This window comes from Homarus americanus, unplaced genomic scaffold, assembly GCF_018991925.1.
Source record: "Homarus americanus isolate GMGI-L3 unplaced genomic scaffold, GMGI_Hamer_2.0 scaffold50281, whole genome shotgun sequence".
Taxonomy (NCBI): Eukaryota; Metazoa; Arthropoda; class Malacostraca; order Decapoda; family Nephropidae; genus Homarus; species Homarus americanus.
In genome coordinates, this window is record NW_024742338.1 from 744,995 (window position 1) to 769,294 (window position 24,300).

A 24,300-nucleotide genomic window follows, 5' to 3' on the forward strand; every position below is an offset into this window, starting at 1 on the left:
TTGAAAAATATCTTGTGATTAATATTGTAGTACAGTACAGTACTTCTTCAGTACTCAATGGTCTCATTAATCTTATTACATATGAGTTTTTTTATATAAGCTTCTTGTTTTTATCAGTTAAAAAACCTAATTGAAAGTGTTTCGCTCTTTTTAGGAGTCAGCAGGGTTGGTGGGTCTGGGACATCCTTGTCCCTTCTGCGGGAAGTCCTCCTTCAGAGACCAATCCGACCTGAGACGTCATATACGCATCCACACAGGGGAAAGACCATACCGTTGTCCACGTTGTCCCTACACTGCCACCAGGAATGAGCACCTTGTGGCTCATCTCCGGAGAAAACACCCAGTAGAGGGAACCTCGAACCAGCAGTGTACATGAATCTCTCAGTAAACTGCACCGGAGAATAAAATTCTTCTTAGCCAGCATGAAGAGGCCTTCTTCAGGCATGGCAGAGTAGTAGTGGTAACCAGATGTGCACACAGATAAAGCTTTACAAGTTTTGTTAACTACTGTATACAAAATTCCTACATTTAGTTTATACTGGAGTCAATATTGAAAGATTCTTTCTATTGTATACAGTTTGCAGATTTACATCAATAAATTATAAAACATTATAAAATAAGCTAAGCTATTGAAATCCAGACTTAGAAATAACAAGTTGTGAAACAGTTAGTAGAAGAAACTAACCAAGAATATATAAGCAAAAAAATTGAAAAAAAAATGGTTTTAAAATGTGTCCGCAAAAGAGAAGATTAGTTAATATGTACAGGTGGTAGAAAATAACAAGTAGAACACTGCCTTAGTTTATACTCCAATAACTAAGGACAGTACAGTACTGTAATGCATAAGGGAGAGAAACATGTTTGAAACAGGAGACTACTGTACATGTACAATAAACATAACAAGAGACAACATGTACAGTGAGAGAATGAGGTATCATCCTGGGGTTTTGAAGAATACATCACAGAACGGTTGAGCCATTCAACACACTCGTGTGAAACCCATAAACAGTTGGCAGGCCTGTGGAATGTTGAAAAGGGGTCACTAGTGACAGTATTCACTGTGTTGGCCAAAGCTGGGAAGATACTTCATTCTCTCTCACTGTACAGTAAACATAACAGGAGACTACGTGTACTGTGCAATAACAAGTCATAAGTACTGTATGTGTGAGTCTCATAAGAGCTAGAAATTGTTACTTGTTCAACTCATCATCACATGCCAACTGTGACTACTCTTATGGACAACTAAGAAGGTAAAGGTAATGAAACAGTACTGTACTAGTGAAAGATTTGACCCACTGATGGAGAGTAATATTTTATTGTATACTGTAATTAATGAAAATTATGTTTACAACTGACAGTCATTAAGTTGATGCAAAATAGAACCCTGACTTTGCAAGTCCCTTTACCTATCTGCTGTTGCAATGTGACATATTCCCTTGACTTCATATTTGTATCATTGTAATTGTTACTTGTTATAACATCTTTACAGGATCTGTGTTATCTTAAGCAGTGATGTTTGATTCATCTTTAAGAAGCTGATTAAGAACATGGTTTACACGTTTATCTTGAAGTAACATTGTTCATTATAATTTTGGTTTTAAAATTTAACTTTGTCATTAGTATGTTGTATAAGATGCAGCAAATGGTATTTTTTTCTGGAAGGGTACTGTGTTAATCATATAAACAGCTTAGGTGTGATAAATGATTTATGATACGTCATCATCCTTGTGGGTCAAAGAGACGGTAGTGAACACCACAGGTCATAAGTGTGGCAAGTCCATGACCTAACTTGTCCCCCTTGAATTGTGCATGTTTGGTACCACCAACTTATTTTGATGTGTTTCGTGTAAAATATTTCGGTGACTTGATGAATGTGGTGTTTTGACAACACTTAATGAGTTCATGTTATCATCAAACTGGGGTCATCTGTCACTACCAGTGTAAACTGATGTTTTTTATAGCATCTTTTATCATCTGTGCCACCATATGCAGCTTAATTGAGTGCACTGGTCAACTGTGAGATACCTGTACACATCACTTTCTGTTTGTTGCACAGTAATATACGTGAAATAAAATACAGTAGTGTTTAAAATTCTGAGGCATGAAAAGTATGTTGTACAAGAGGGAGACACAACTCACTTCCTGGGAGTATTTGTTTTACATGCGTCTCCTGACGGGATATTTTATGAGTTGCAATTTTTTGGTATGACAGTTGTGATATGTATTACTGTACTTTATGCACAGACATGCCAAAAAGATTTTCCTATACAAATTGTTAAAACGTATTTCATATAAGGAAAGTACATACTTTCTCTTTAAATAATGTGATTACTGTGGTTAATCTTGGTGCCTTGACAACTTCATGATTGGTGAAGTAAAATAAAAATGGCTGTACAGTGTACTTGCATTTTCTGCAAATTGATTACTTTTGCACTTGGTGTCCACAATGTAGGTTGTCTCATTAGGTTAGTTGAAACATTAAACTGTTACTAATATTGTAGCAGCAACAAATTTACTAGCTAACATTCATAACTGAAAAAGTGCCTTTAAAAATGGCCATGTTTAACTAACTAAATATTTTATGTTGATGTAATGGAAAAATATGACATCCTGCTAAATCTTATATGTTAATAAAACAATAAAAATGAACTGCATATGAATTTTACTGTATTTCATTGTTTTTGCATGTATTAAGTGGTTCCATCTAACAGTGTTACCATAGTGTTTAAATGATATGAAAAGACCCTATAAGTTATTTACTGTACTGTACTGTATGTCTCTGAGTGATCACTACAGCTTCTACTTACCAGCTGAATCACTAGCTGTAGTTAATATATCTTGACTAACTAAATATGTTTTTATCTACAAGTCACTACAGTGTCTACCTGTTTGACTGGTTTACTAGTGTCTACCTGTCTGACTGGTTTACTAATGTCTACCTGTCTGAATGGTTTACTAGTGTCTACCTGTCTGACTGGTTTACTAGTGTCTACCTGTCTGACTGGTTTAATAGTGTCTACCTGTCTGACTGGTTTAATAGTGTCTACCTGTCTGACTGGTTTAATAGTGTCTACCTGTCTGACTGGTTTACCAGTGTCAACCTGTCTGACTGGTTTACTGGTATTTACATGTTTGACCGAGTTAATAGCATTTGCATCTGATTTAAGTTATAAGTAGTTTACATCATTAGTGAATCAATACAGACATAGTTACCTACATCTTTAAGTGACTCATTATACATCAGTTTATTCGTTGTTTATTTCCAGATTGTAGAAGGACTGGGTGTGGAAGGTCAGGCGAGGTTACACTTCTGCCCAGTGTGCGCCCGCAAGTTTGAGTCTCCCTACAAGCTGACACGGCACCTCCGGATACACACAGGCGAGAAGCCCTTTGCTTGTCCTCACTGTCCTCATCGTAGTAGTAGAAAAGATTCCCTCCAACATCATGTTCTAGCCAAGCACATTAGTCCTAACTAAGAAGAGAGAGAGAGAGAGAGAGAGAGAGATGGTCAACCATCAATAATAAGAAAGAATGCACTTAATTATAACTACAGTGAAACCTCGCCCAACGCTGGGGTTAGGTTCCTCGAAAACTGCGTGTTGGGCAAAATTGTGTTAGGCAAACATAACTTCTTATGGGAATAATGGGGTGGTGGGATCGTGGCTGCATATGGACTTACATGAAATGCATACCTTTTAAACATTTACAGAATGCACAGATGATAATAATAGAACTAACATACCATAAAAAGTAAAAAGTATTAATGATAAGCATAATAAAATCATATTACTGTACTCACCGATCCATGGTTAGAGGATTGTAGCGTAACTATGATGACAATGATATCGTAGATGTTGTGAAGCATTCTGATGATTGTGATTGATGAAGAAGACTTTGATGATGATGAAATTGGAATGATTTATATTTCTTAAGCTGATGGATCATCAGGATCATAGCCTTCAGTCTCACGATCAGCAGATGATGTTGATGGTTCGGGTGACCGTTGCTACACTCACTCCATCACATAGCCGATCTAACATCATTATTTTCTCGGCTAATGTTATAATTTTTCTACTTTTCTTGTGATTGGGGCTATACTGCAAGGGCAAACACACAAAGCAACGCAAAAACACAAAAAGTTCCAAAACCGCTTTAGTACAATGTTAACAGTATTGGCATGTAAGCTAGACTGGTGGGCATCTCCAATTGGAGTGTGGCTGAGGCAGAGAGGAGGAGGAGGGAGGAAGGCAGAGGTGGCTTGTTAACCCACTTATATTCAAATTTTCTGTGTTGGGCAAATTATTTGGTCACATATATTTAAACGTGTATAGTCAAAATCGCGTTGGCCGAGGGTTCACTGTATACAGTAATTAAAAAATCAACTCTCACTAACATACACTTGCACTTTTCTTCATAAGTTTCTTCCAAGTGTTTGTCATGCAGAAGACTGTTGGTTAACAGTTTAAGTTGTTGCTTGAATAATGCTAATAATTACGATACAAAATTGCCACCAGTTCCAACAGATAGTTTAGTTAATCTTAACTGCAATTAAATTGATATATTTTGGTTCATTTTTCAAATTAGTAAGATCATGTTACTCTGGTACAGTATATGGATTCCAAGCATAAAATGTTTCCTGCAGTGTTTGAGTGGCAGGGATGGATGTGTTGCTGGTAGATGATACATGTTTGTATGAAGTGTCAGGAGTAAACCATAACCCAATGTGTGGGCCTTGTAGTGGAGGGGGAACTTAGAGCAGGATACACTTGATACAGCATGGAGATTGACCAGTTAAGGGTGAGTGTGTGTTGTGCTTGGTTCTGGCCTCACTCCACTGATATAGAAAAAGGCTTAAGAGTACAAATTTAGAACATTTTTATTTTTATCCTCTTCACCACTGATTGGCTTGTTAGCTGCTTGGGCGGTCGGTCTTGTTTCTGTTATACACTGTTGGGGAGTATTGGGCAAATACTGGTTCCAGAATGTAACTGTACCAGCACCAGTGTTAGCCAAGTCTGGTCTTGAATGAGTTCACACTGAGTGCCATCACAACACACTCTGGCAGATTGTTCCAACAATTTCCAATTCTCACTCCAAAAAAGTTTGCCCTGATAATTTTCCCAACTTGTGGCTTCTTCAACCTTGAACTGTAACCCCTAGTGGGGCAGGCATCCGCCAGCTACAGGTATGAACACTCGAGTAATGCCCTCTAAGATGTTCATAAACTTCATTTAAATCACCCCTCTTCTGCCTATAGTATAAGCTAGGCAGTTGCAGGCATTCTCTCTCTCTCTCTCTCTCTCAACTCCATTGCCAAGTACTTAATTTTGCAACAATCCTAGAAGAGAAAAATGTGCTTTCTTTTAACATGTATGTATATTTTTTGCTGAGGAACTTTTGCACTATGAATACAATTTCCGGTACACTGTATAATTTGTTTTGTAAGTTCCAAAAAATGCAACTGCAAATTAAACCTACTGTATATTTGCTTATTTTACTGTTATGCAAATAAAATATGCTTGCTAGAAAAGTGAAGGTTTACATAGCCTTATCTTGAGACTCCCCCTCCCCATCCATGAACATATAATACGCCACTGTTTGTGGATGACTGTACCGGTGATTGTTGTAGGGAAGAGGAGCTCAGTTTTACTAATGTGTCGGAGGATTTGATGCTAAAATAATATAAATATAAATCAAATTTATATGTTTTGACTGGTAATTACTCATTCAGAAGTTCACTAGGGACTTTAAAACAAAATGATCAGGTTGGTATCTTGATTCAGTTTAGTTAAGGGTTGGTTAGGTTAGGATTGCCCTACCCAGGATGATGTTGAGGAGTCAACCATCCCATGACTAAGTTTACAACAAAAATACAGTACAGTACCCAGAAGGTTCATTGTGATAACAGACATTATACTCCTAGTACTTCACAAAGTACAGTATGTTGATCTTTTGTCCTTATTTATTTGTCTATATGTATGAATGGGGTTTCTGTGCCTTCAACATTGTGCCAGCATTTCAGTAACTAAGGATGTCTTGGTAACAGTTCCTCATATTCAGAATCACCTAACAAGAGTTACACCTGTACTAGATCTACAGACATAATGGTATAGTGTAGTGACCTGCTCTCCCTACAACTCCTCTCCCGTCTTCGCCCAGCCAATCAGCGGCGCCTCTCACCTCACACCTCTGAACTTGATCCGGCAGAATCGTATAAATACCCCCAGCCTCGCCGTGAAGGTGGATCCTACACCCCTTCTTAGAAATTAAACCTCCCTTACTATAAACAAAAAGCTTTAATTCTCTAAAACAGAAAAAATGTTTCATTAAAAGGATGAGAGTGACCAAAGGACACTATCCTTGGCCTCTCCAACACTTGTCTTCTTGCCCCTTCCTTCCACTCTTATTAAAACAAAAGATACGTTGCTCAGCCAGCTCCACAAGAACCTAATCACGCAAGATGTAAGTTCAAATATAATTAGTATAACCTCAGCATATCTGGTTGAGCCCGGATACTGTTAATCTCTTACTTCCTTCAATTTTCCTCCCTCTTTTACCTTGATCCTAATCCAAAGTACTTCCAATCTTAATCCCGGCCCTCCCACTCAGCATTACAAGCAATAGCCTTATCTACAGACGTCAAGTCAAGTCAAGAAGGTTGTGGGGTTCAAGATGTTTGGTTCACACTCAGGATGGAATGGAGAAAGGAAACTCACAATGTGCTCTCTATATACATGTTGTATTGAATGTACAATGCAGCTTGGTGCTGGGAAGGCAGCATGGTTGCAAGCGTGATGTAGAGAGAGCTGGTTGGTGAGGATGCTCAGAGGACAGCTTGTGGGTCGCCATGCTTGCCAGCGGGAGAGAGGACCGCCAGGCAGGCGGAGGAGGAGGAGGTGTTGCTGGCTGGTTGGTGTAGGTAGAAAGAGGGCAGGTCACCACAAGGTCAGGTCTTAAATAGCGGGGGATAGGCGTGGCTTAGTAGTTGACCCCCGCTCCGTGATGTATGGCGGCGCTGGTTGACCCAGACCACGAGGCATACACTGGGGAATTGGTGGGGTCGGCTACTCAGCGACAAACAGCGTTTGTAGGGGAGAAATCCACTACAAGGTCAGTCTACTCAACGCTCTCAAACGGACAGGACCTCTCAACAAGCTCCTCACCACAGCATCTCCCTAGCACTGCCTTGTACATACAATACATGTAGAGTTAAGCTATTCCGAGTTTTCTTTCTTACCTCCATCCTGAGTGCGAGATTTCCCTTATTGTACGTGTGTATGTGGCCACAACAAAAAGAACTTAGACAACATACGCCACAATAGTCTCATCATTATTACGTACGGTGCTCACTCATTTTCTATTTTACATCTCTTACATTAGCGTAGCTAGGGGGGGGGGTCCGCCCCGGGCGGCACTTTTGGGGGGGCGGCACTTTTGGGTCTGCTCATCACCCATATCTGCAGCTACTGGAGACGTTAATCCATCCCTTTGTATCGGCGGCAAGTTAATCCTTGTCGTGTCTGACCTAACACCTGACCCACATCATCACGGCCACGTCATGAGCTACACCCTTGCTATGAGGCCCCCCGCCACACACACAACCTGTAACCTGTTGAGGATTAAGGAAACAACTTCAAACAAGTACGCCAGTGAGCTCATGTGGTGTGGGTCAGGTGTTAGGTCAGACACGACGAGGATTAACTTATAAAGTTTAAGTATGTTTGGTGTGTATTTAAAGCATACTATATTTGAGTATGTGAAAGTACAGTAATATTATAATGGTACACAAACTATTTAATATATATATATATATATATATATATATATATATATATATATATATATATATATATATATATATATATATATATATATATATATATAGAGTGAGTCACTGTGCAATATGTATTTTTTGTGGGGGCACGGGGGGGGGGCAAACTCAAGGGCCGCCCCGGGCGGCACACACTCTAGCTACGCCACTGTCTTAAATTAATGTACTGTACTGTCAAAAATCTTTTATCCATCGTTATACCGTGTTGGTCCTGAAGCCCAAGTGTGCCTAAGGATTCTGTAAAATTGAATTGGTCGCCAACATAATTCTGTGCTACCACATCTAGTGTGTGGTATTTAACATGTGCTACCACATCTAGTGTGTGGTATTTAACATGTGCTACCACATCTAGTGTGTGGTATTTAACATGTGCTACCACATCTAGTGTGTGGTATTTAACATGTGCTACCACATCTAGTGTGTGGTATTTAACATGTGCTACCACATGTAGTGTGTGGTATTTAACATGTGCTACCACATGTAGTGTGTGGTATTTAGCATGTGCTACCACATGTAGTGTATGGCATTTAACATCTTTAATTGTTGATGTACTAGTGTTATTATTGACATTATTACGCGATTAAAGACCTTAGTTGTTGAAGCGCAGTAATAACATTGTAACATCAATAGCGGGAAAGTACTCGTCACTCATGATAACTAGGCTCGTTTCGGCTACTTCTGGTCCGGGGAACTTCTGGTCCGCTGCAGCTGCACAGCCTGTGTCAAGGGAAAGCTGTGTTTGGTTGGGTCGGGATTAATGCGGTTATTTTTCTGAGGTCAGACACTCAAGTGCGGTATGTGAGGTCTGGGTAAGTATAAAATAAGTGTGCAGTGTTCCCAAAATGTGTAGGAATCCATCTAATCATTATGTGCAGTGGTCCTACTAATACACGTGCTGTTGAGAATTTCTATGAAAGCAATGATAGATCTGGATGACAACAAAAAGTTAATAACGCAGGGGTTGACAACACAACTCAGGTTGATAACACAATTACAAAGGTTGATTACACACAATACAGAGCTTGGCAACATAGTATTGTTGTATAAATTATATTGAGTCATGTGCGCCTGGTGATTGTTACCGTAGCCTTGACAGCGGAGGTCAAACTATCGTACCTTAAGTAACATGTTTACGGCCATCGTGTGTTGTTTTGTCAGGTCAGGACCGTGGGAGCCACAACTGTCAGAGTGTATAAGTGTTTGTGAGCACTTATATAATTAGGTATGGATGTGGGAGCTGTAGGTGCAATAATGTGTGTTTGGAGTATGTTAAGTGTGTGTGTGAATGTGTATGTATGCCACTTATGAACCTTTGAGACTCCAATTTTTGTGTTGTAGCTGAAGTTAACAAGTTAGATTCGTTTCTGTATCATTAATTTCGAATCCAGGTGTAGATTCTTCAGTAGAAATGTGTTACCATACTTGCACCCTGAGCTACAGTTTGTTTTTATTGCTAATGTTAAAAACTACAAATACCACAACACAAGAATAAAGGCATACTGTTAATGTAATGTACTGCACACATTTTAAAGATGTCAACTTGGAAATGGGAATGTACACCTGGTTCTGCTAAGTATTCCTGTAATACTTATATAAATACCTAACAGGGATAATGATAAACAAGAGTAACAGTAATAAAATAAAACCTATACTTAAACCAATACTAATAAACTACAACAATAATACTGAACCAATACAGTAATATTGATTTAAAAGTACAAATTCATTCATATGTTGTGGTAGGTCAGGTAGTAATAAAACAAATACAATTACTCAGGTAACACTTACGAAACTCCTGATATGAAGTGTATGCTGAGAAAGTCTTATTCAAACAGGTATCAGTACGCACACACACACACACACACACATATCACCGTTGTCAATAACATATAATAATTTTACTGTGTCACCAGTCTCACATCTACTCGACTAGATAATTTCCTTATCAATGAATTGTCAATAACAGTGAGTTCTCTAAAGTGTTTACTTACGTCACTGCCTTCTGTCATACAGTATAATCAGTCATAATGTGACCCAATCAGGTAAAACTTTAGGAGAAGAGCCGTCAAACTTGGCAGATTTGACCTTAGTGCATTTTGGGGGCATTATTACACTCTTGTTATGACTGTGTTAACCTTAGTCTTCTTCTTAGGACGGCGGGGGTCATTGAGTTAGGTTAGGTTAATCTAGATTTCGTTAGTTTAGGATACCGTAGTTATATTTGGCTAACTTGAGTCAGCTTTGGTTAATGTTTGATCACGCTAAGACAGGTTAATAAAAACAATAATAATGTATGAAATAGATATAAAGGTTTACCTGTCCCATTCATTGATGTAATTCTGGAAAAATGTCACTGCGGTATTATTATTAAGGTCAGTACTATTATATATCTTTTCACTGATACCTCTCTTGTTTTGATTATCAATACTGTACTTAAAAATCAACTAGATTATGATAGTAAGGAGATCGATTATTCCACCTATGCAAGAAACCTAAATAAAGCAGTAGTGAAGCAAAGGTCAACACTAGATCAATGTATTCTCCAGATATCACGATCTCGACTTGGATGGTTGGATGAATGAACAGAGGGATGGACGGATAGTTGGACGAGCAAAGGAGTTGGGCGGGGAGAGAATAAGGTCTATTTCGACTCGGCTGCGAACATTTAACAGACGGTATTTATGAAGCACTGAAGCATATTTATTTCCTGTGTCCGACGTGTCCATCAACCTGGAATATATACACTACTATTACTACTAATAATACTACTAAAACTAATACTAATACTTTTACTGTGCTGTCACTCGGAATCGAGCATGACGATCATCCAGCTTTAATACAATGGTATGAGTTTTAATGATGCCACCTTCTTTGGTGAACTCTGAGGTGACTCGAGAGGCCGATACGGGACCGGCAGGGCCGTCCACAGAAGTTACACGTGTGGATGGAGGGCTACATCTCGTGCGGGAGGGGCGGCGGGCCGGCGGCAGGCGCTGGCTAGTAAAACAGAGGTCCTGGATTATAAACCTCGGCTGGGACTCCATCAGGCCCCGTGGCTTTGTTATTTTTCATCTGCTTGACAGCAGTAACTATTTCATCACGGGATGGAGGATAGTCGAGGTGGGTGCTGAGGGACCTGCTCGGTAATCAAGACAAGGTCTATAGACCTTGGGTCAGGACATCCACATCGGTGTTTCGGATGAGCAGTGAATGAAGGTGCTCTTTCCAGCGCTGACCGGTGCCTTCTTCGTCGTTAGGCAGTTACCGTCGGACGAGAGGAAGGGGGGCACGTCGTGAGTAGTTGGGCCATACACTGCTTTAGTGGAATTGAAAGATTCGCTCATCTTCAGTTGATCAGCATTTTTTTTTTTTTTGCGTTTCACGCACTTTATTTTTCCGTCATTGCTCCCGAAGTTTGCACTGAGCCATTGCTTTCTTCTGGCGGAAGGTATCATCTTTGAGCTGAGTCTGAGGGTTGTTCTTCGAGTCAGTGGAGGCAGCGCACACACACACACACACACACACTCTCGTGTCTTACATGATCCCAGTTATCAGAAACGTAGTGTGATTCATAGCTGCTGGGTATCAGGCGTTGTTGTGGTCCTGCCAGATATGTCATCGTTCCGTATTTTAGTCTGATCTCAAACATGTCGCTATCGATCCAGGGGCAGATCTTGTTAATGTTAAGACTAGGGTGTGTCAGCCCGTGTATTAAATAAACGGATCACATAAAGATCAGTCCCCAGCGTATTTCACCTTATGATTAAACGCCCTTCTAACGCTGAATGGGGAGTTAGGTTAAGGGTGGTTAATCTTTAGGTGAAATAAGCTGGGACTGCTAATCTTCATAAATATGATTCACAAAATATAATATTCACCATTTCACACAGATGTTTACAAAACTGCTCAACAGTTATTAATCTGTTCAGTGATGATAACAACTGAATGTTGAGTCAACACTGTTGAACTTTAGTTCACCATTCCCGCCCAGCGAACGCTTTAATAATTTTCAGTGATGGTTACTTAATAAACTTATTTAGTTAAGATGAAAGCTGTATTATTCTAAGCCCCAGCTTGACTTAGAACTGAGATATAACTTAAGTGAGCCATTAGATACGTTCTTACGACGAGATTTATTTTAACATAGACCACAAACCTTAAAGATCATGTGGGGCCTGACGTTTAGGAGCGAGCAAAAGTTTCAGTTTCTTGCATTAATTTATTCTCTTAGCCTGGTGATGTAAAAATTCGTCTGACTGACTGACATATAGAATGGTTGTAATTCATGACTGTCTCATAATCTCCACTATTTAACATTAAATAGTATTTCCTATACAAAACATCAGTGAAGTCGTCGCTAGTTTGACGGCCAATATTAAGTTTGCCTCATAGATTTGGTGTTTGGACAGTTGTGGGGATGGACGGTGCAGGATAAGCATGTTTAAAAACTATGCAGTCGTGCAGTGAAGCGTTGATATAGATAATGTAGGTATACGGTGAAAGTATAGGCCGTGGGAGTGTACAGTTTCCTGTGTGCCGAGACAGTGCAGGTAAACATATATGGTAAGTATACATACATACATACATACATACATTTACGAAGCATACAAATATGTTTAACTAAAAAACTAGTAAAATAAAGTTATCGTAATTCTCATATGGCGAGAGTATTATATACTGTAATTGGCGTCTTCGGCAGACATTACGAGTCTCAGGATGAGAATGTCTTAACACCTGGGTTACCTCTCCTGATAGCAGTGTAAACATAAGTTTATAATCATAGGAGTCACAGCAGGAGCTTCGTGTTTGTTTCACGTAACACGTTATTGAGGTCCTGTACGCCAATGTTGATAGATAAAGAGATACATGTATTTTCAATAAAATCGTCAAATAATTTCACATTTCTTCAAAAAGTGCAAGTAAGTTTGCTTAGACGGCGTGAGGTATATCATACAAGCATATGGACACCAGGGTGCTGCCCCGCAGGTCAACTACCGCGTTGGTCCAGTTTAAATTGTAGTACAGATCATATGCAGGTGACACAGCAAACTAAAACTCAGAGGTATGAGTCTTTAGAACAGTGGATGTGCACCAGTTTATTATTAAGAGTACGGCAGCACACATTTCTTGCTCAAGTTGTCAATGTACGCGGCGCACACAGGTGTTAGACCACGGACCTCTTGCGTTGGATTTCAAGTATTCAGTAATAGGTTAGATCTGGCGGTGAAGCTTCTTGTTCACAAAATGTGGTCGACTATCTGGACAGGTTAGGGAACATGGGTTCAAAAGGCGGATGGGACAGAACCCTACACTCATCAACAAATTTTATCGAAGACGTCAAGGCCCTCTTTCAATAGATGCAGTCTCTTCTGGCGATAACGCACTTCACGTATAAACAGCGTCCACGCCACCGTCACGTGTCGCCCTCCATATATACAGCTGGCCCGGGGTTGAGCGACAAAGTGGTGCCCGGGCGATCTCTCACAACACACATACAGTACCTGTACCTCCGCTACTCCGGTGCTCACACCCTCACTATATCTTCAGTTACTTCATGATGCAGGTATGTTAACACGATTTGTTTGTAAGTAACCCCATTTTCACTTACAATAGATTCAACAGTAGATAAAATGTTTAGCTTTGTTTTGATAATTAAAAATTATTTATCTTAATTCACTCATTTATTAGGTAATATATTTATCTAATGTCTTTTAATACATTCAAGTGTCTAATTATATGTTGCACTTTCAAATAAACATACTTAATCATGAATAGTGTGTGTGTGTGTGTGTGTGTGTGTGTGTGTGTGTGTGTGTGTGTGTGTGTGTGTGTGTGTGCGTGTAATTTTTCTTGTGTGTAACGTAGTGTTGGTAAAAAGGTAGGAATCGTGTTCATGTTTGTGTTAATAGCCTCATTATACTTGTTTACATAGTCTCTTAATGGTTGTATCTACAGAGCCTTTTATTTTTATATTTTGCATTGGCAGCCCCTCCTTCCCTCTCTCTTTGGAACTTGTATGTGTGCGTGTGTGTTCTATGTAAAAGAAGACTTTCAAAATATTCCTATGGATCTAAAACTACAATTCATGTGTTGGAGATACAACTCTTCTTCAACACATCTGATTTATTGTACAGTACATGACACACACACACACACACACACACACACACACACACACAGTTCAAGAGCTTTGTGCCAACTTTGAACCTCTGATATGACTACGGGTGGACCACGGAATATAGAATTGGTGTATGTGTTTATTTAGGGTGTATATGGTTTTGTGTGGCGAGGGAGGAGTGTGAATAGGGAGGTTGTGCATTTTTATTTAGTAAAAATGTAGACAAAGCAAGAGTCAGGCGGAGAAACAGATAACGCGAGACACATACACGCACTAACACTTCCACCTTCCTGATACATGACAAAGCCAGTAGGCCTAATGCACATGAAACTCCTCCTAGGCTCAATAGATGGCGTTGTGTTGTTGAAGGTTGATACTATGCAACAGTTGGTCTGGCAGCCTGCCAAGTTAGACGGCGTTGCAGAATCAGCTGACTGCAGTTAGTTCCAAGCTCCGCTACTCCCTGTCATTCTCCTGAGTTATCTGTGATATTTAAGTTGAGAAATGAGCGAATTAGGCAGAGAAAAAAGCGGTCCTTGTGACTGTGTTGCACCGAGTGAATATTATGACTGGGAAGAGTCATTTTTAAGTGATCCAGATAATGAAGGCCAGTTAGATAACACGGAAGTAAAAGCTGGTATGGAATCTGTAAGTTATCCATTTAGTACAGTAGTTGGCTCTCAACTAACAGTTACTAACAGATCATTGTTGAAACTTTTATTAATTGTTTTGTTCAATATCTCGTGTACTGGCCAGAGAAAACACAAAAATACTAGTTTGCCAATTCCGTCAAAAATTTCTAAGGACAAAATTAAACTCAAATCCACAGCATCTAACATACCAACCCAACTTTCCTTCTTAAACTATAAGAGAACATACTTCCGGTGCTCTGCCATACAGTGTTTGCTGAATCAGAGGAGGCGATCGTCAGGTCCTGGCTTAGCATATTACTGTTTTAGGGGCCGTGTGTGTGTACAGGAGGCGTTAATAATATGCCTGTGGACCCCAGTGTTAATGCCATGATGACCCTTAACCTTTAATGAGTCACCTTAACTAAATTAATTCACATTACAGCTGTCAAGTCTCATGCCAACTTTAAACATAATTTTACAAGTATTGTCATGTCACAGTCCTAACATTCTCTCTCTCTCTCTCTCTCTGCCATCAAGTCAATAGGTTCTTATTGTACTGTACTCAATACCTGGATTTTATTACTGAACATCGACTGTCTTAATAGTGAAATCCAAATCGTGATTTTTTTAAGCACGAAACGAAACATCAAATTCGACTTGAAAATCATGTTCGTATTATTCACCACCAGAGAAGCAAAATGGAGATGAACGGGAAGCCGCATATGAACGGCAAGGTGGAAATGAACGACAAATCACATATGAATGGGAGTGTGGTGGCCGGCAAGCAGGAGACCCTACAGTCGTACCAGCGGGCGGTGTTCGGGGCGCTCTTCCTGGGGTACGCTTGCTACATCTTCAACCGTAAGAGTGTCTCCTACGCCATCCCTACACTCCTCGCCTCCGGCCTCATCACTACTAACACCATAGGCAAGTACCATCACCCTAGTACCCCGAGGAACCCCTAGTACCCTGTATCCAGGTAGCCCCGAGGAACCTAACTTTGTCAGACCTTACTTGTATATGCTTAATATTTCCTTAACCTGACCTGACCTGACCTGACCTGAGCTACTTTTATTGTGTTGCAGGTATCATCAGCAGCTGCCAGAACACAGCCTACGCTATCAGCAAGTTCCTGGGCGGGGTGTTGTCTGACAGGATGAGCGCCCGTGTCTTGTTCTCAATGGGTGAGTGGTGCAGTGTTTTGGTGTTTACTGAATGACTGGTCACTATTACACTGCCTCCTGATGTCAAATAAGTACTGTATTAAGGCTAACGCCTGATCGAGGTGTTAGCTTTTCCCTCTGAACGGGTCATGCGTCTGCGTCTGCGCATACAGAATAGCTAACGCGTTAGCTAATCCGTGCATCGAAAACGCCTTATAATAAACGCCTTAATAAATATGATGGTTACTTGGCAATATTACGCTGCTTCTTGATATCAAAAACGTTTCCTTATCATTCTATCAGTTTACAAGTTAAAATTCTTATCAAGTGTTACTCCCACGTTTTATCACCTCAATCCACGTAAATGAGCTGACGATTGACTTTATAAATCTAGTACAGTATTTAGAAAATAATCTACATGTGAGTTTTTTCTCTGAATTTTGCAAAAGCGGATATAATAATAATGTTAAAAAGAAAAGTTTACTGCGTGGTTGTTAAGGTGTAGTGGCGGTTGGTAACGTCAACTGAACGAGTGTTGAAAGTAAGGTAAGTTGGTCAGGGTCGGGAGGATCGCCACATGGCTGTATTGTGAACTTTACTACTCGGTGTTTTGTCTGCCATGTTCTTCGCCCCCTTGACTTATTTCCTTATCTACTGTTGTTGTTGCTCTTATCACACGTAACGCTGTAATAAAAATCGAAAAAGCTACTCATTGTTTATCTCTCTCTCTCTTTCTCTCCATGGGCAGTGATACTCTAAAGTAAATACACTGAGGAATACGGATAAAATCTCTCAATAAGGCAGCCATTTATCGATGTATAGTTCAAGTCATGCATTCATAATCCTCAAATTTTCACTTCCAAATCGTTATTTTAGTTTTACATGTTTCGATAATTAATCATTGTTATTTACTGTCGGTATCAAGTCTTGAGTCATACAGCAGACAACGCATCACTGCATTTTTTACAACCTTGTAGAGAAGCAGCAACAGCGACGTGAACTCTAGTTTACCATCACCTGTAGATCACAACAGCTGTCACCGGCTGTCAACACGATGCCGCTCAAGATTACTTTGTTTACTCCCTGGGAACTTATCTTGTTTGTTGTAAGACCTTATCTTTAACAAAGAGCTCCTCACTGTTGACATCTTCCTGGTTGAGATAACTACCTGCCTCCTGCACCCTGCCCCCTCCCCTCTGCACCCCCTTTGTATAACCCAACCTATTCTGACCCCAATAATTACTTCATTTCATAATTATTTTCTATCACCATCATCACCATATAAAATCATTTATATTCAGTTTTTCTTTTTCTTTCCGATAACTTTTGAAATGGGTCAACACCTCAATGAGATTCGAACCATTATTGTTTGTTTAGATACTCGAAACTATATACTAATTCTATTTCATAAAGATCGCTACATTTTACTCTAAAGTATATCATATTATTCTTCATCACACAGCTGTATTTAGTTTCGAAACATCTTGAGTCAAATTCATTCGTCAAACCGTTAGTAGAGTGTTAGCCTCAGTTTACAAATTGCTGTGAGTTGGGGTGATGGATGACGTCACAGACAGGAGGGAAGGTGTTAGTCATGATCGTCACTGTCATCAGGTGTAATTTTGCTCATGTCTGCCTCCATTCACGCATGAGGAGGTGTACACTCAACTCAAGCTGATATACATCCACGCACTCAAGGACACACGCACCGAGAGGGCAGCTCTGATTCCTCTCACGCTCACACCTCGCAACTCAAGTTCTGGTTTTTTTTTCTTGGACGTTCATCATATTTGTCGTAACGTGTGATCTTATCTCAAATTGGTCAATTAGTCAATCAGAGGCAACCAGTTTTGCCCCTGGATCCCCACCTTCCCTCTCCCTACCCCTGCCATAGAGGGACCTAAGGGTGAACAGAGCATCCCTTGTCGTGGTGGTATAAAGCTGGATCGCGTGGAACTACATTTTGGGTAGATTAGGGCGTTGGCAGGGAAGAAACGTGTGAGAATAGTGGAGATGACCGGTAGTGTAGCGTAGTAACATGACGTCACTGATACCATCCACAACACTACCCAATGTTTACTTCTTTCTCCTTGCGGCATATTCTTCAGTATTGATGTTGTTGTTGTTGTTTTTTTCTTTAACCTCAGGTCTTCATCTACCATATTCGTGCCAAAACACATGATCATATATTATTCAAAACTGACAGTTTCTTAGATTATCGCATCACGTGACTGTTAAGCCCCATTACCCCCAACCATCTTATTTCACCCTGATGATTAAACACCGTTAAATTAGGTTACATTAGAGAAACGTGTTTAATCGTAATGTAAAATAAACCGGGGCTAATCTTAAGGTAATCCGTACAATGGTTTATGTTGTATTGTCTTATGTAATGTTATGTTTTATGTCTTTCCACACTCTTATTTACCCAGTCATGATGTTCTCTCATAATCTTCATTCACGTTACAATAACAAGAGATAAAACACTCAGGCCGCAGATAAACAGCCCCTGGTGACCCTGTACGTACAGTGGACTGTGAACTAGGGTGGGAAGACAGTCACCATGCACATGAACACTGCTATTAGTAAGGTTAAGGTTAAAGTTAGATTAGGTTAAACTACATTTGGGTTTGGTCGGGTAAAGTTTTTCTGGTCAGCTTAGAGACAACTGTTTGGATCAAATTTAGTAAAACTGCACAGTTTAGATTATTAAAGCTTGAATTGGCTTAAATCATAATTATGTCATGCCTAGATAGTGTGGGGGAGCACCCTAGATACAGTTAATAGTCTGTCCCAAAAAGTTATCAAATCTCAAAAGGTCCATTACCATCCCCGATCTACACGGCCAGGCAATAGACAACCTCCCTAGACCAACATCCGCCAGTAGGGTCAGCGGAATATGAAACAAGGCCCTTAAAACACCCATGTATGGGATAGGGTAGGATGTCTAGTGCCTGTACCGACAGACAATAACTAACCCATGACACAACCCTAACACACTATTAGCTAGGCAGTCAACCCGCCCTCTCTTACCTCCTAAACTTCTTCAATTTCCGAACTATAACTTCCTTCCCCCACCTCTAATCTTCTTTCTCTGCAAAAAAAGAAGTCTCCTAGACCAGTGACGCCCCAGGACAGGTGCCTCGTGTTATCTGCAGATATTGTGTACTGTAGCTACCGACTGTGGGACGCCGGGGGTGTGTACGAGGGCTCAGGTATCAGCAGTCCGCGGGGGTCCGTTATCTAATTCTTATCACTTACATAATAAACACTACCACCACTGGTCACGTGACGCCCACTGACCTACCCACCCATCCTCACACACCTCAGAACACTCAAACCGCCCCGAGAATCTCAGAAATTGATGTTGTACAGTATCTTCTTTGGGGCAGAAATAACGTATCAATCTTAGAGAATCTGTGCCATAGCTAACCTAACTAACCTTACCATAGTATTGAGGCCAATAATGTTGAGGCTTAAAACTGGACTCTAAATTACCTGGAAAGATTTAGTGAGTTCATTTCGTCACCATCATCACTAACCCTCTATTTACCCTCATATACTTGTCCGAGTTACTTGTGTTAAATATCAGTTTCCTGGTCCTGTACCGTATTTTAATTGAGTTGCTTCAAGTGCCACCCTTGCCGCGGTTATGTTTAATATGCATAGTATCTATTATAGCCTTAAAAGAAGAAGAGTATCCACGTTAAAGTAAATCAAATTCTCATCCTCACAGCTCAGGTTTCTTTTTAACCCCTCCACTCCGGGGACGCCCACTTTAAATTATTGTATTTGATTAACGCCAAACAATTTTATTCAGCCCTGAGAGGACCCCGTACACAATGGGTTAAGCTTTAAGATTGTATTATGCTGGGTTAGGCGGTAGTTTGACAATCATTACTGTTCAGTTTCCATGTCAGTGAATCACAAATGACTTATTCATGAAATTTTTATGATAATATTTTGCTGGCAGGAGCTATAGTTAGGATTATGGTGTACTGTTACATGTACTGTATGGTGCTCGATACGTTCACCAAAAACTCACGTGGTTGCTCCTTGTGTCGCAGTAATTCTGGATGCATAGAAATGAACCAGTGTAGTAGTGATGTTGTCACTAGTGATAATATTAAGAGTGATACGTTGTGATAAATCTTAAGTGTTTATAGTGTAAACACTGGAGTGACTAACTACTTGACACGTCGTGATAAACCTCCTGTAGAGGTGAAAGTGTTCTTGACGTCTTGTGGTGTCAAATGATGTTGGTGTTAATAAGGTGTCTGTTGCAGGGCTGGCAATGAGTGGTGCCAGCACGCTATTGTTCTCACGCACGGAAAACTCGGTGCTGTGGGCGCTGTTGTGGTTCTTGAACGGCTTTGCCCAGGGCGCCGGCTGGCCTGCTTGTGCCAAACTCCTGAAGAAGGTAAACAAACCACTACTCACCACTTCTTCCTTACTAGTCATTTCTTGCAAGGAGCGTCAATAAGTAACAGGCATGATATTGATACCAGAAGTTATGATAACCATTGTATGTAAATATATTATAAATCTTAAGAGTGGTATTCATAGTTAATTTCAGGTTATCGTACACTGGCAGAGATTAGTTGACTTGATCACAAGTTCATTGTAAGGTTTAGTGAACCTTGGCATTGCTCTGACAGGTGCTTCTTGCTTAATATTTGTTCATAATTATTTATTCCACCTTTATTGAGTGGATTTAGGCCACTGGTGTAATAAATTTTGACCAAAACAGAGCGAAAATATAGAAATATTCAATGGTTAGGAGTAGTAAAGTAAATTACAGTCACTTCACATTAGGCTAAAGTATACTGTGTGTGTCCAACAGTGGTTCAACCCGGCCAACTTTGGGACGTGGTGGAGTGTGTTGACGGCCAGTGGTAACGTCTCCGGCACCATTTCCCCCCTCCTGGCCGCCTACGTCATCATCAATCACGGCTGGAGCGCCTCTCTTATCATCGCTGGTCAGTGTTCAACCCTTCTGCCGCAATATATTACTCAGGCTAAACATGATTTGATTATGTTCAAAGTTAATTAGGAACTAATGTGGATTGTAACGGTATATTACGAAATGTGAAGAATGTTGTGAGTTGCTTCCAGGGTTTACTTGCAGTTTTTAATTTTAATATTGATAAGATGCGTAATATGTTGTGTACAGGTCTGTTGTCGCTGGTGATGGCCGGACTGACACTCGTCACCCTTGTTGACGACCCTGCCCACGTCCACCTCCCTGACCCTACCGCCCTCCCCGCACACCACGCTGCCTCCACCAACAGTAAGTCAAACTAAATAGATACATTTGTGTTTTAAGAGAGAGAAAGACGCAAATGAATGTAAGAAAAGACTTCTTCGGGGACTTTTCTGATATAAATAAAATTAAATGTGTTACAAGATAATGAAACAAACACCAGACTGGCCCACTTTTGTGCTTATTTGACTAAACATTAAAAATATTGCCAGAGAGTGTAGTGGGTGAGAGCATGACGGTGGGTCAGCTGGCGTCATCGCCCTTCCTGTGGCTGGTGTCTGCGTGTTACCTGGTAGTGTTCTGCACCAAGACTGCCCTCTCAGACTGGGGTCAGATTTATCTCATCGAGGAGCTCGGCCGCACACAGATGCAAGGTGAGGAACTGCTCGTAGGTGCTGGGTGAGGAAGGCCCAGTATCAACTACTGTACAGTATATGGCTAAGGAGAGTCATCTGTCCACTCAGATTAAAATCACATGCGGAAACATTTATATCATAAACTCCCTCTCGTTACTGTGAAACACAATTTTACTTAATGCTCATACAGTTGTACACTGACGTCCCTGTGTTACACGCACCTACACTAGGCTCTGTAGGGGCCATAAGTAATACCTAACGTGTCTTGATGTGCCCGCAGCGAGTTCCTTCACCAGCGCCATGGAAACCGGTGGGTTCTTCGGCGGCATCCTCGCTGGTATTCTCACAGACAAAATATCGAACAAGGTGAACCTCCGGGGTAATGGCAGACTGATGGTGGCCGCGAGCTTCATGGTGGCGTGTACTGTCGGTGTACACTCCTTGAGAACTTTCCTCACTCCTAGTACTTCACAGGTATAGTACTTGTTGCCCTCACCTCACCTCACTCATCTCTTAAACAGTCATTGCATCTCAGAATCACACACACACACACACACTATCCTGCTGGACAATACCCTACGTAATCAAGTAGTTTTAAACTCTAAGAGCCATGTTAGGATGAGAGGTTAGGTTAAGTTAGCATGGAAGGTGAGATTAGGTTAAGTCATATTAGACCATGGGTTAAGTTATGATAATCTAGTAAGGGTTAGATTAAATTAGATAAGATAGGTTAGACAAGGTGCGTGGTATGTTATATAAGGCTACAGTAAGGTTGTTGTATAAGGAATACCTCATTTGTTAGGTAACATTAAGGTTTATGGTTATTGACTGGTGTTATCTGATTGGTCGAGGCAGTACAAAGGGAAATGATGTCACGTAACTTCAGTGAGGAAACGCTTGTAGTTATCATAAGTATTTATAATAATAACAGTAGATGTGAGAAAATAATAGTAACAATAAATATAATAATAATTCAGAAATAAGACCCTATAATATGGCACAGAAACAAAAGAATATCAGATGTGGTAATGATTCATAACTAGTTAACTCTGGTAGTTAAGGTATACCATATAAATATAGGCACTTTTTTATTAAGTCGACTAGTTAGCTTCTTCATTTTTACATCTTAAGTTACGAGGGGTGTTAGTGGTTCAATCCCCCGTTTGTCTGCAGCTTAATTCAGTGTCTCGATGCCACCCTACCCCACATGAGGACACGCTCTGTACTATAGTGGTGGTCGTCCTACACAGGTGGTGGTGTCTGGTGTAGGCATGTTGCTGGGCGCCAGTATGTTTGGTCCCATCTCCATCTACGGCATCGTGGCATCCGAGTCCTTCCCCGCCCACCTCTCTGGCACCGCCCACGCTGTTGTCGCCCTTGCTGCTAATGGTGAGTGTGTGTGTGTAAAGGTAATGTCTGTAAATATGTATTTGAGTGTATGAAATAATAATAATTGTATATAATAAATATCAATAAATATAAGCCGTTTATATATTATAGTGCGTTTTTTCTCAGCTGGGAAAATATGCCCCGCCCCCTCCTCAAGAGTTACAGCTGATTGGCTGTTGCACACCTGTCCCATTTTGTCCTGAAGTAATGATGTATTTCTAAATAAGTTTATTCATAATCATTGAGTGTTCGTGTAGTTAAACTGAAGTGTTCATATAAGTAATGACGATGTTGTGTGACTGTTCACAAACCGAGATTAATAAGACTCGTCACTCGCTTGTTGCAGTTGGAGCGGTGGTAGCAGGGTGGCCACTGAGTTGGGTGGCCAGGACGTGGTCGTGGGGCGGCGTTTTATTACTGCTGGAGATCCTCGTTGCCTCCTCCGTGGCACTGATCCTCTCTACCACCAGATTACACATAAAACCCAAGCCTAAGATAGCTTAAGCCGCCGACTGATTGGTCATATTTCCCTGAAAGTGATCTGAATGCTGTGCTGTGATTGGTCTAACTAACCACTGAAACACACTCAATTAGTTTTCTCTGAAGTTAACCTGGTGTCGCTGTCATGGTTCTACAATGAATATTTGGGAATCACATCTCAAGGTTTTCAGAGCTAACCATAAAACTGACAGGTTTTCTGATAAACATTATCTTACGGAATGTGTTTTAAGAATTGGGGCGTTTTAGCTCACATTACTGTGTACAAATTTTGTGTGACGTCTTTTATTATCATGTTACTTGTATGTTTGTAACGCAATAGTGTGCCATTCAATACTTGAAAAAATGGATGAAACTATATAAATGTGAATAACATGTTAAGTGTACTTATGTTATTAACTTTGTCCAGTTTATGCTGCAGAATAGCAAGGGATAATTTGATGGGAGATTAGAAGCACCTGTAAGGGCATTGCTGAATCCAGTGTAAATTATGTATAGTATCTTCCAATGACCTACCAGAGAATGTTATGAAATGAGTAGACAGACAGTTGTGTAATATGTATAGACCTCTGTAGATATGTGTACAGTCTTTATCATTTGTGTGTGTATGATTTCAATACTGCTGTATGTATCATATTTAATGCAGATGACACGAAATTTTTAATCTGATGCCATAAAACCAGAAAAGTGTATCTCTTACCTTTTGATAGCTGATGCATGACCTAACTTACTTGTGCGCGACTATATACAGTACCTTAGTTAATGAACCTCATCACTGCATTAACGTCTAGCAGTGATGTGCCGGATATACCTCATTGACCTGGCAGGTTTGTTTACAAGGTTCTGAATATACTGCCAGTTTACAAGGTTTATGAGTGACGTGAATGTGAGGTTAGCAGTTACATAATGCTATATTTGATTCATAAAAAGTATGAAGATAAAATTATAGGAATTAGTAAATTAATGTGTTAATAGAAAATTAAATAAATTTGCGAATAAGATTTGTGGTTTTCTTTTGTTTGGTTCTTTAAGGGAATCAGATGGTCAATG

General features: G+C 40.3%; 2 protein-coding genes across 4 annotated transcripts in view; both read left to right on the forward strand.

Moving 5' to 3' along the window:
* The window catches only part of LOC121876884 (zinc finger protein 536-like), a 41,401-nt gene extending 35,871 nt beyond the window's left edge, over nucleotides 1–5,530 (forward strand). Inside the window, exon 7 of one of the 2 annotated variants that reach the window (XM_042382443.1) lies at nucleotides 3,267–5,530. In XM_042382443.1, coding sequence (XP_042238377.1) covers nucleotides 3,267–3,476 — 210 coding nt within the window. In that variant the 3' untranslated portion in view covers nucleotides 3,477–5,530. Of the gene's footprint in view, nucleotides 1–154; nucleotides 2,650–3,266 lie in introns of those variants that run through there. The other variant, XM_042382442.1, reaches the window with a different exon arrangement.
* Nucleotides 5,531–13,267: 7,737 nt separating this feature from the next.
* LOC121876886 (glucose-6-phosphate exchanger SLC37A4-like) lies at nucleotides 13,268–24,251 on the forward strand. Of its 2 annotated transcripts, none has more exons than XM_042382447.1 (10): nucleotides 13,268–13,394; nucleotides 15,271–15,508; nucleotides 15,667–15,765; nucleotides 20,031–20,164; nucleotides 20,588–20,723; nucleotides 20,918–21,034; nucleotides 21,220–21,381; nucleotides 21,644–21,837; nucleotides 22,614–22,752; nucleotides 23,099–24,251. In XM_042382447.1, the coding sequence occupies exons 1-10, from the start codon at nucleotides 13,386–13,388 to the stop codon at nucleotides 23,254–23,256; spliced, it is 1,386 nt and encodes a 461-aa protein (XP_042238381.1). In that variant the 5' UTR covers nucleotides 13,268–13,385; the 3' UTR covers nucleotides 23,257–24,251. The 2 variants fall into 2 exon arrangements, with proteins under 2 accessions (XP_042238381.1, XP_042238380.1); XM_042382446.1 differs by lacking the exon at nucleotides 13,268–13,394 and adding an exon at nucleotides 14,339–14,597.
* The last annotated feature ends 49 nt before the right edge of the window (nucleotides 24,252–24,300 follow it).